Raw genomic sequence first — 13,636 nt, forward strand, 5'->3', positions numbered from 1 at the left:
TGTTTTCTCTGTGAGAAATTAGAATTTTATTCCTAATTTTTTAAATTGTGGAGATGCCAGCTTCGCAGAAGTTTTTTTTTAAAGAATTTTTTTCGGAAATTTTAAGCGGTCACCCATCTAAGTCGTGACTCCGGTAAACGTTGCTTGACCTCCATGATCGCTGCGAACTGATCTCTAGCGATGATCCGTGAACACTTTGCGTTAATACATGTATATCGCTGATAGATCAGGTAAATATATGTTATTAAAAAGGTGAAACACATAATTAAAACATATTAGTTAACTTATATATAAACATATATAAGAATACAGTTTTTTACTGATTTTTACAAATAAGCATCTGAACTTTTCTGTTATATTCTTTTAAATAAGAATATAATTAGAAAAAAAACAAAATAGTACAATAATTAAATTAAATATAAAGAAATTCTTATTGTTTCATTTTAAATCGTTATTCCAAATAATTCTGTAAAATAAATTAAAATTTAAACTTTTTTAAAAATATTTTAAAATAAATAATAATTGAAATATAAATAGTTTAAATGTTGAATACACATTAAATACACAATAAATAAATATTAAATAAACATTTGAAAAATGTTTATTGAAATAATTTTCTTAAAAAAGTATTTTATAAAACAAATACTTAAAAAATATTTAATAAAAATATATAATACATTATTAAAAATTAAAACAAACTTTTTCGAAAATTTATTTCTCAAATGTATAATACAACATAATTATTGACTCAAAAGCCGGTATTTATAGTTGACTCTTATTTCAAGACTATCTTAATACAATACATTATTGCTGCTATAGAGTAGTTAATAAATTTAAACTTTTCAGTGATGTAACAACGTTAATGCAGGTTAGAAAAGTATGTCAAAGTTAAAAATGTCGCATATGCTACGTTGCTGTGATGTTTTTGAATGTGTAAAAATTAATGTTTCAAAAAAAAACATTGAAGAAACGTAGCGAAATGAATGTTTCACAAACATCGTACATGTAACGTTGAAGTAATGTTTTTAAGGTTGCAAAAAAACGGTTTATATGAAACGTTACTGTTACGTCACAAAATGTTTATTTTGTGACGTTCCAAAAGATCACATTTAAGGTAAAAATGCAATGTTTCTGACACGTTCCACGAACTAACGCAAGTAAAACGTTACTTTTAAACGTTACAGGATCTGTTAATTATCTATACATATGAAACGTTACAAATTCACTAAATTAGGGTCAAAACGTAACGTTCCCTAAAGGTTTCATGTTTAGCGGGTATCTAAAAACATATACTTATATTTATACACTAATTACGTACAGGTTGCATCGATTTACAGGTCAGTATGACGGGTTGCCCATTTAGGGATAGGCGCGCATAGATTCACAACTGCAGTATAATCACTTTGACAGTATAATCATTCACGTATCTTTTTTTGCAATAAAGTTTGTAGCGTCTGAAGTTGTATAATTATGACAGTTTTCCGTAGCAATACGTGACAATGGAAGCCAATGTAACAATACAAATTATGAAATTAACTTTTTTAATAAAACAAGGGATATATCTTACAAAGAAAATTAGAACATAGTCAATCATCATTATTATAATATTATGATTTTATTACTGACAATTATTTTTTGTACACAATGTGTAAACACAGGACAAAAGTCAGCAAATCTATGCAAATTTAAATGATAAATCAATCAATTTGATTAACTATATAAATAATGACAGAAATAATCACAAATATTCAATTTACAATATTCATTTTAATGTACTAATAATTTATTATTAAATTGATAATTAATTTAATATATTAATAGAGGAGAAAAGGCTACTGTCGACAATATAGCTACCCCTATTATTTCCATTAATAGGTGACATATTCTAACAGGTGCTTATGGAGTTATTTGTTTAGTAGCCCGCCGTTTTTTAGTGATGTTAATATGCCATAATACATAATGACTGACAATTGTTATAAGGCATTTTTACTTTTGAGCACATCTAAACTTTTTCAAGGTACACGTTTAACCTTTAATTACATATACTTCCTTATTATTCTTAAACCTGAGTGTATTATCACACGAAGATGCATGCACTCAAATGTTTTTTGTTTGTTATTTAACTTTTTATTCAGCCGTATACATTTTGAATTATACAAAATTAAAACAATAACATGAAATTTTGTTAATACGGGTTTTTAAGCGAAATTTTTATATCGAAATATTTCTTCGATAAATCGATTGTCATTCTAAAGAGCGGTGTTTAGAAACATTAGAGACATCATTTTGTGCCTGTTGTTTAAAGTTAAACAAGGATAATTTTAATAAAATTTCTGGTATTTCTAAAGCTTCTAAACGCAGGAAAATTCTAAATCAGGAAAATTCTAAACAATGGAAAAATATATAATTTTGTAACAAGGTACTGTTTTTTTTTAAAGTAAACTAATTTTTTTAAATTATTTTTATGGATAGCCATATTACAACCACTTTTTTCTTCCACCGATTATGCAGTGCATTAGATTTTTATAAATCACGTTTTAAATAATAAACATTTTATTACTTTGAGTCTAGAATCTGTCAAACAACACTCTGACGAATGTAATCGTTTAAGTTTCAATAGAAAATATTAATTATAAACAAAGTTATTCAATAAAATGAAAATAGTGCCATATTACCCTCTTCTCTTCTATTAATAAGCATCATATTATTCTTTACATAATCAAACGTTCCGGAACGGTCAAATATCTCGAAAACAAAGTATTATCAATAAAAATGTTTTAGATCATACAATAAAAGTTATATGGCTTGAAGAACGACAAATAATGATAAAATTTATTTTTAAAAAAGAATTAAGTTTTTAAAATCATATGGAGGTTATCGCCATTTTTATATATAATGTTTACACATAATATAATTCTTTTTATGCCATATATAAAAGTATTATAAGTTGAAATTGTCAAAAAGTGAATAGTTTACGAGACACTTTCCACATAGAAGTTGACCTCGAGTGGATGTCCATCACCCTTCCATAGTTCTATGGGAGGTCTATCGTCATGGTGGAAGTCAGATAAACATCCATTAAAAGTCCATGAAACATCCATAGCTCCATGGGATTTTATTTCCATTATGGAAGTTAGATGGACGTTCATTAGAAGTCCATAAAATCTCTATAGCTTCATGAGATTTCACTTCCATCATAGAAGTCAGATAGATTTCGTAAAGTGTATAATGCGCATGACGTAATCCTTGTTGATCACCGAAAGTTAAACAAGGATAAAATATTACATTACGCACATTATGCGCTCTCTTTACGGAATTTGGTCATTATCTCTTTATTAAAATAATTATGCAACTAATTTGTTTATAACAATTATAACAACTATGACAATTAAAAAAGCGTCATATATGTTTCTTTAGTAATTTTTCTCGGTGAATCGATTGGCGCAATTAATTTTCCTCTACAGTTATTTTTAACAATTTGTTTATAACAATTAATTGCAAAATTAACTTTGGCAACAGGCTTTTTACGGGTCATTAATATTTTTTCATGCTCCGATACTATTTCTAATTGTTGTTTTTTTACTGATTTGGCTATGGGCACAAACAGGTTTTAATTATTTATATAATTTATATTAAAAATATGTAAAGCTAAATAAACAAAGGATTAGTAAGAGTGTTTGCGCGATACTCAAGATGCCAGTTTCTTTTTGTTCAAATCAGCTTTACTTCAAATATATCTTTTTATTAACAATCTCACAAGTGTACGTTTAGCTCACTGTTAAGATACTAGGTTATCGTTTCGAAGATCTTAGGTTCGAATCCCACCGGCGACAAGGCGTTTCAAAAATTTATAAAATAATGCGTAATTGTAATAAGTGAATTAAAATGTTATATGTGAGACAGTGAATACAGATTAAGCTATAAAAATAATAAAATCTATTAAAAAAAAAAATTTTTTTACCGTCCATTGGACGTTCACTAGAAGGTCCAAACCTCCATGGCAGACGTCTATTAATAATCCATGTAACGTCTGCTGAGACTCCATAAAGCCTCTACTAAATGATTCACGTAACAGTTTGTCATTCACTAAGGCTCTACGAACCCTTTATTAATGATCCACGTAACGTTAATGGACATCCATTGTTAACGTCTAATGGACGTCCAATGGACGTGCGCAATGCAAAGCTGTGGTTGCCTAGTGACCGTCCATTGAATGTCCATGGGACGTCCACTGGAAGGTCCAAATCTCCACGGCAGACGTCCATTAGAAGTTTTTGTTTTATGTAGGTTTACACTTTATTTTGGCACATTTGGCATAAAACATACAATATTTTATAAACTATTCAGTTTTTTATAATTGTATCTTAATATTTTTGTTCGCAATTACTTAGTATATAGTATTTAAATTACAAAATATTTATTTTAATAGATTTCAACATTAAGCGGTTAAAACAAAAGTCAAAGTAACAAGGTATAAAAATAAATTTTGTAAAGTACCAAACGTGATAAGCAAGATGTTTTGTAACATAAATAAGCGTCTCTTATTTTGATGTAAGTCTATCAATAAAAGACCAGAAATTAAACAAATCAGTAATTTGTATCTAGTACCCAGTATAAATATTAAGTATAAGGAGATAATTTCTTTATAATAATATTATGTAGATATTATCTAGATAAGATATGTTGTCTATTATTAATATTATTACAATAACTTGATTAATATTTGTATAATAACTACACATATTTAAGTAACTACGAACAAAGTATTATTGTAGGAATCAGTAATGATCCACTACGATTAGTCTTACAAATAGTATATTTATTGTATTAGACTATTACAGGACATGGGCGTAAAAGAACAGAAAGGATCACACGACTGCTTGGTCAAACAAGGCTAAGCTAAACTGCCAGTGCTAGCGCGGAAGAGAACTCTCTAGCTCCTATTGCCTAGCGCCGATGCGCCACCTATGTCTAACTTTTACCGATACTCTTCCCACATTATGATACAATTATGTATAAAAAACTGAATAATTTATGATATGTTTTATACCTTTATGAAATGTGTCAGAATAAAGTATAACATGTCTCGTAAACTATTTATTCTTCGACAATTTCAGCTTAAAATACTTTTATATGCAGAATATGAAGAATGATATTACGTATTAACATTATATAATTCCATTTATATATGACAATGATCTCCATATGATCTCAAAAACTTGAGTTCTTCAAAAATAAATTGTACCCTTATTTGTCCCCTTTCAGACCATATACAACTTTTGTCTTTGTTTTGTAACACTTATTAGTGTGTATAAGATCTACAAAGGATTAATTTATGATTCTTTTATAATTAAAAATGTTTTTCATAACATTAATTATTAGTATTCTACGACCTCCCCCCTCCGCCGCTACTTCACAAATGTATCTTGTTTCGTAAGAGATGACGTTAAAATTTTTATTTAATCTAATTTTGTTTTAACATTAAAGAAAGTAAATAATTGTTATTCTTGAAATAACCGAAACGAGTTACTTTTTCGACTTGGTAACGATAACGAGTTACTTTTTAAACAGTAATTTTTCATACTTTGCTCATTATTGTTATTTTTTTGATAATTATTGTTACTTTTTTATGTTTGTAACAATGACGATAAAATTCGTTATCTTAACATGTTTACAGTAACGAATTTTATTTTTACTTTTTGCGTTTTATCGGTATTTTGTAAATGTATAATACATGCTTTAGATCATGATGCGATTAATCAAATACGACTTCATACAGTATCAAAATTTTTCAGAAATGTCTCAGAAATATTTTAACTAAAAAAGTGAAATATTTTAGAAAGGTTTTGAAACACGTCTGCAACGTTTTAAATATATCTTTGGAATAATAAAATGTCCACGATTCTTACACTTGAAACTTTACAAAAATATGTACTATTGTAATTAAAAAGTACTAAGACTGATCTAATAAAGCACAGCTATAAAATTCATCCATATTTATTTTAAAATAATTTTTTTCAAAAAAATTTTCTTTTATTACTATACATTTATGCAAACATTTTTTTCAAATTTCGAAATCTCTTATAGTCGATTTTATGTATAGTCTCCAGAACGCGCAGCAAATTCTCTTTTATCGAGACTATCGATTCGAAACGGTGTCCGAGAAGCGGTAATTTCGGTATTTCAAGGGAATAGAAAAAAGTCACAATGCCATATCAGCTAGGTGAATACGGAACTTGTGGAATGATATTCGTTGAATTTTTGGCTAGAAAGTCACGAACAAGACAAGAAGTATGAGCGGGACCATTATGGGCGATGTGTATGCCTCACCAAATTGTCACTCAAAATCGATTGGCATGCAATATGATATTCCAACACACACATACACACACACACACACACGCGCGCGCGCGCGCGCACACGCACGCACACGTACGCGCACGCGCACACGTACGCGCACGCGCACACGTACACGCACGCGCACACGTACACGCACACGCACACGCACACGCACGCACGCACACAATCAATTATATGTCTTGAATTATCAATTATCGATCACTGAGTATTAAATTATTGATTTGACGTGTTGCTTATCTGTTGAAGTAAAAGATCTTCCAAAACGATCCTCACTTTCGACGTGTATTTTGAATACCATGTACCATTCAAAAATCTTTATTCATGATATGCACTTACCGCAACACTTCCGCAACATATTCACTATTTCTGTGTACACAATTTTGTTCTGAAAGCAAAATTTTATACAAATTTTTTGTTCAATAAAATTCGACATACTAAAAAACACGAAACAATTGTTTATTTGTAGATAAAGAAAGGTAATGACACTTTAGGCAGAGGTTATAAACAGCCCTACCAATCTAAAAAAAATATTTCTTCGAAGCGCGTAATTAAAGTAGTTTTATCACGCAAGTCCTAGCCATAAATTAATTTCTTCATATATATATACTAATTCAACAAAAACAAGCTTAACATCAATATCGGATAAATATCGGAAATAAATGAATAAACTCGATATTCTAATGGAACATTTGAAGAGTAAAGTGTGTTAAAGGACGTGCAAAAGCATTCGCAACTCACTCTCCATACGTGTTATTCTATTGAAAATATTCCAATTTTTCTAAAGCTTTAGATTTAATATTTATTTGGTTATTATCTGTTTTCTTTGTATCAAGTGATTCGTATTATATTTATCTAGTCTTCTAATTTTTATGCAAATTTGTAAATAGCATTTTTGCGCTATAATTAAAAACATGCTGTTTCTATATGCCTACCTAGATAACTCAAAGTCTAAAATCGGGTCATAAGACATCTTTAAGTCAACTAAAAGATGTCTTTATTAAGGTTACTTTTGGAAATGTGTCTTAAAAACAGCTTTTAGATGTCGTAAAAATGTATTATGTTCCAATTTTAGACTTTATGTTATTTGGGATAATACAAAGAACGTATGTTAAAAGTGTTAACTTTAAATGTAATTATTTTTTGAACATGCCTGGTGACTCAACTTGAAAATTATGCGTAGAGTATATCATTATTTATAAATAGTATAAGTTTCAAACAATTTTAAGAAAATCATTTCGCTACATGAAACTACCTTAATCCTTAAGCACACCGATCCTGTAAAATACGGAAACACATTTTCGGGTCTGAGAGACTTGTCCAACTTTGAGAAGCTATAACTTTGATTACAATCAATATTTTTCAACAATTTTTTTTAAATGGAAGTTCAGAATCTCAGGAGTGTGACTGCACAATCGGCATTGCCAAAAAATAATTTATTGTGAAGTTATAAAGGAAAAACCATTAAACAAAAATGAAAAAATGGTCAAAAATTCACTTTTCCTTCAAAAAATCATATCTTCGCAACAAAAACGTTTAAGGACTTTCAAATACGGCGTTTTAAATCTAAAGAGTCACACTTTCAAAATAAAATTTGGCAAAGTCATTTCTTTTAAAAAATATAATTATGTAACATGCAGAATATGAGGTATTTTTGGGCATCTAAAAATCCACTTAAAAAAAAAATCATATTTTTGCAACAAAAAACTTTTAAAGACTTTACAATACGGCGTTTTAAAGCTAAAAATTTATACTTTCAAAAAAACATTATATTATTGTCATTTTTATTAAAAAATGTACTTATGTAACAAGGCGAGTATAAGGTATTTTTGATTAAATCATGTCTAAAATTGAAAATTCATGTGTTTCATGATATATTTCGGAAAAACTCCTTTTTCTAAAACATTCTATAGTATTCCAACTTTAGACAGAGTATATGCGAGTAACATCTGCGAATCGACCTGTTTGAACGTATTTTGTCCAGCTTTTTTATGTAAAATAGTCATAAAAAAAGTTTCATTGCACACTATATAGGTCGCATTGACCCTAACAAAACTTTGCTGCCGTGGCGTTTGAATTCTAGTTGACCAAAGAAGTTGATCAATTATATCAATCGAAAGAGGAGATTTCAAATCTTTTTTTACGTTTTGGTCTGAACCTCCTATCTCATTCTGTCTTCACACAGCAAGCGTTCAAAACTTCATATGGGGTCTATCAGACCCACTTACGTGTTTAAGAGTTAAATAAAGCTCTCTTTTGATCACAGTTGATCGTAATCATTTAAATTATTTATGAAATACTTTAGATTTAAAGTACTTAAACAAAAATTCTATTAAATTTAATGTATTAAGAGGAATGCAAGTGTTAAAATGTTACAATAAAAATTATAAATAAAATGCAATTAGTGTTTTGATTCTACGTTTCTATTTATTACTTAAAATATAAGTAATATAATAAATATAAATATGATTTCTAAACTATTTAATAAAAGGAATACTTAATATGTATAAAAATATTACTTTGCGTAATTATTTGCGTAACATTTTTATATTCTTACCACGTAAACGTACATGTCCGAGTAAATTTTGAAAATGTTTGCTCATTTAATCAGCGAAAAGGACATTGAAAGTTGAACTTAGAAAATTTTCGCTTATTCAGTCAGCGAGAGCAACAAAGTAAATTTTCTGCTTGAATATATTAACTTATTTAATAAGAAAATTTGCCTAATTTTAAAAGCTCAATGTGAAAGACATTTACTGCATGTAATAGATTTTTAATCATTCTTGTTGCAACATTTTATATCACAAGATTTTAAAAGCATTTCTGTTGCAACATTTCATATAACATTTTGTAAAATTTTTTTAAAAGTTTTAGGGGGTAAGGGTCCTCATATTTAAATATTAGCATTTTCAGCATCATTTATTTTTGAATTGACCTTCAACTTAATAACGTGATATTACTATTTCTTATTCAACTTATTGTTAGAACTGTATTTTAAAACTGAAAATTTATTTGGCACGCAGTTTTATGAATTTGAAAAGATATAAAATCACACAATAAATATCAGTATTAATTGTAAGAGCTATTATTAATAAGAGATTTTGATTATTTATATTGTGTTTTCACACATCGGTCAAAGTTTTTATTTAATATTGTAACAATGCATATTATATACATTATTCCCAACGAACACCAGTCGGAGGTCGCTGTTCGGTTTTAAATAACAGAAGGCACGCTTGCGCCTACCTAAACGTTCCACGACGATAACACCGCTAACGGCCGAAGGCGGCCGTTAGTACGAGGCAGACCCGTGCGCGATAGAAGGTCGCGCGCACGCGCATCACCGGCTAGTCGCAAGAAGAAATCCCTGCGAAAGTGCGCTTGTACCAGCGGCCGTTGAGGAACGGGAATCCCGAGATGAAATCTCAAAAGAAAACGAGATCACGCGAAAATGGCCGACCGCGCGAACCAGGGGATATAAAAAACCTCCGCTCGCACGCTCCATTTACCAATCCCGATCCCGATCCGCAACTCCTCTTTGGAGTGAGAATAAGCACGGTAAAGGTTTCTTGCCGCTGTCGAGGTACTCGACGAGTCGAAGCTCGAGAGAGCACGTTTCTCTTTTCCTCATAGTCACCCCGGAGACCAAGGCGGTAAAGGTCCTTTGCCGCCATCAAGGTACTTGGTAGCTCCGGATATTTCTGACGAAATCCGGCGACTTCGCATCAGATAGAATCACTCCGCCGGCTATTAAGACGCGTCGCGGGAATGATTAATTCGACGTACAAACGTACAAACGTACAAACGTACCAGGCTAGCCCGCGTATTGGCACCGTCAACGCACCGTACACCGCGCCCAGCCGAAGATAAACACGATCACTCTCAAAAACTTGGCTAGCCAAAATACTCAGCAAAACCGATACCGACTCCACGAACCGCGGGATTCCCTCGCCGCCTCGCGGTCAAGGCTGTTTGTAAATAATCTGTAAATAGCGCACCGTATTTATTTTCTCAATATCGCTGTCCGTCCGAAATATTAAATTGTACCGAATCATATTTTCCGCTCTGTCTTTTTTTCTTTTCTGTTACTTTCTTGTAACCCGCCGCAAACGCACTGTTCACGGTACGGCTTGAAAATATATATCTCGTATTGTTAGAAATGTTACATTAGAAATAAAATTATAGTCTCGTCAATCGTATCACAATACCGCGTACTAATTTATTTTCTCTCTCCCGCTTCAAACCTACTCCGTTAATCTAGCCGCGAACTATTTCCGCGCATTAACAAATATCGGTTGTTTCAATATTCTTTCAGAAATGTTGCACATGAAATGTGAAAGGTTGCAATCTTTCTGAAAACTTTTTGCAGCAATCGATGTTGTATGGATTATAAACCATACAATATTGATTGTATATAATCATAATTTTTAATCTTTTGTTGATGAAAATTGCTCAAAATTCAACAATCCTTCTTCCTCACCTTCCTCGTCGTCTGCGAAATAGGACAAATCATTAGCAGTATCGTCTATACTATTTTTAAAATTTCGATTTATTATAAATATAAAGATTTAAATGGTAAGATAATATTGATTTACATTAACGTATATAGGAACAGAAAAGTGAAACATGAAAAACAGAAAAATTAAAATAATGTCAATTTGATCAAATTTACTTTTGATCATAATATTAAATACTTTTTGTTCATAAATTGACCAAAAAATGACAAATTTGATCAATTTGACGTGAAATTGACATTATTTTGACTTTTTTCTATTAATTGAAATATCCATACATTCAAAACATAATTAATGTCAACAACAATGCCACTCATGCCTCTCTGTTCAATGTCATTGACGCAGAAGACAATAAATAATAAAGGTTCCTGTGCGCACTATTCTGATTATCTATTATTATCGTATCTTATTGTTAAACTTATACGTAAGTCAGGTTTTATAATTTTATTAAATAGTACAGAATAACTTAATCTATTTTATTTTCTATGGGAATTAAATATGCGTACACTGATAAAGAAATATTTTACAATTTTAAATGTAATTAATTTTTGAAAAAGAAACAAAGAATCAATTATAAACATAACTACAACATACGCGTTTACTACTGCGATTAATTAATAAGGGAAGGAGGGGCAAGAGAAGATGAGGAGGTAAGACAAGGTTCCTTTTATCGCGCGATTCGAATACATGAATCATAATCAAACATACGCGTTAGATGCGACCCCTTGGTCATTGATATTATTGCCCACGAAATAAGCAGCTGCGTCATTGAATTAGACCATAATTTATACTTTTTTGTGATTTTCTAATGACTTTTTCTTATTTTTTTCACTCGTGACATTTGTATTAAATTATAGTAGTTTCTTTGTGAATGTATGTGTTTCTGAGGTAAAGTTTAATAGGCTAGCTGTAAAATAAGAATGTTGTTTGCTATTTTTGTAAACAGTGTTTAAAAAAATTATTGATATTATTTTGATTAGACAAAAAAAGGCAAGAAGGGGGTAGAAGACAATAGTACTGCGTGCGGTACAATTATTGCGCACTTATTTGGTTATTGATCACAACCATTTACAGAGCAATTTTTTTCTTCGGACAACTAATTAGCTTGTACACAATCGAGTTGCATTCGAAACTTATATCTGTTAACCTCATCGAAAACTATGTATGCAGCTGCGTTTTGATTGACAAACAAACGATTACAAAAAAAACTTATTGTCTCCTAAATGAAGTAAAGCGTATTCTGCAGAAGGATATTGGATAAAGTGTACATCAACAAATAAAAAAAAAAAAAAACAAAACAAAACACAATAACTTATTATGGTTAAATACTGTGATATAAAATTATAATATATTTGTTACACTCTTTTATTGATTGTTCATTGACCTAACTTTTTAGATTATTCTATTGTTTATAAATAACAAGCATATAAAATTGTTATTGAAGAACATTAATCCTTCGATGTTATAGATGGAGATATTAAATACAATGTAACATCTTCTTAAGTTATTATATATAGCAAAGAACATTATTTATTACAAAATACGAAACAATTAAAGTAGAAAGTCTATAAACGTTTTTGTGTAAATATAAAAGTGGTATCACAAAAATATCACAAAAAAATTTGTAAAAATTGCAAAACATTTTCTTATCGGTTTTTTTCATCACAAAACTTACATAAAATTTTCTTACATTTATCTAAACAATATTTACAGCATATATTTTTTCAATAAAATCGGTCCAATCATTTTTTGGAAAAAAACTACTTTCTATTTTGCTTTCTTCCTCCATAACTTCCAAAAAAAGCATTCTCAAAGATAATATTTGGGCATGGTTGGGAACGTTACCTTAAAAAAGTAACGCGTTATCGTTACCGTTACATTTTGCAAAAAGTAACTCGTTACCAATTTTATAAAGTAACGCGTTACCGTTACCGTTGTTTCTAAAACGATTCGTTACTTTTTAGTTATTGTTTTATAATGCTAAAGTATCAAGTTATTAGATTTTAAAATTATATTATTTAATAATTAATATTGTATGTAATAATAAATATTAAAACTTTAAATTCTCTAATTTTATATACAATTGTATAGAACATAGTTTTTTCTATATTTATTTAACTTGTCTAAAAATTTTTCGAATTGTTTATATTAATATCTTATTTACTTTTTACTATTTTTATACTGTACAATTTTTATAAAAATTTAGATTAAAAATAGTTTTAAATTTAAACCTCGTCACATTTTAAATCTCAGAAATAAATCAAAATTTTTCAACAATATACAGACACACACACACACACACACCCACACACGCACATACACAAATACATATATCCAGGGTGGGGGAGAAGTACCGGAACAGCAAAATATCTCGAAAACTAAGCACTTTAGAAAAAAGTGTTTCAGATAAAAGTTGTAGGATTTTAAAAAATATATTTGCTAATATATTTACTAATATTATCAGTTTGACTTTGGATAGCGTCGCCAAGATCAGATCAAAATCACATTAATTTTTTTAAATTGAACACTATTTTTGATTCCAGAATCTAATAGCTGGTGTCAAGGCCTTTCCAAAACCCTACACTAATTTCCGAATTATGACGCTTGAAAGTTACAGTACACTGTAGCTTTCAAGCCTCACAATTCGGAAAGTACTCAACAAAAATAAACTTTCTAGTAAGATTTTGGAAAGGTCTTAACACTAACTATTAGATTCTGGAATAAAAAATAGGGTGTTCCAATTAAAATAGTTAAGTGATTTTGAT

The 13,636-nt window shown here is 29.7% G+C and overlaps 1 protein-coding gene across 2 annotated transcripts in view; it reads right to left on the minus strand.

Moving 5' to 3' along the window:
- LOC113005328 (voltage-gated potassium channel subunit beta-2) overlaps positions 1-13,636 on the minus strand; it is a 147,362-nt gene that overhangs the window by 116,268 nt on the left and 17,458 nt on the right. Inside the window, exon 2 of one of the 2 annotated variants that reach the window (XM_039452048.1) lies at positions 6,697-6,745. The exons of the other annotated variant lie outside the window; for it this stretch is intronic. Within the exon in view, the coding sequence (XP_039307982.1) occupies positions 6,697-6,745 (49 nt within the window). The remainder of the gene's footprint in view (positions 1-6,696; positions 6,746-13,636) is intronic. 2 annotated transcript variants of the gene reach the window in all.

Source organism: Solenopsis invicta, chromosome 7, assembly GCF_016802725.1.
Source record: "Solenopsis invicta isolate M01_SB chromosome 7, UNIL_Sinv_3.0, whole genome shotgun sequence".
Classification (NCBI taxonomy): Eukaryota; Metazoa; Arthropoda; class Insecta; order Hymenoptera; family Formicidae; genus Solenopsis; species Solenopsis invicta.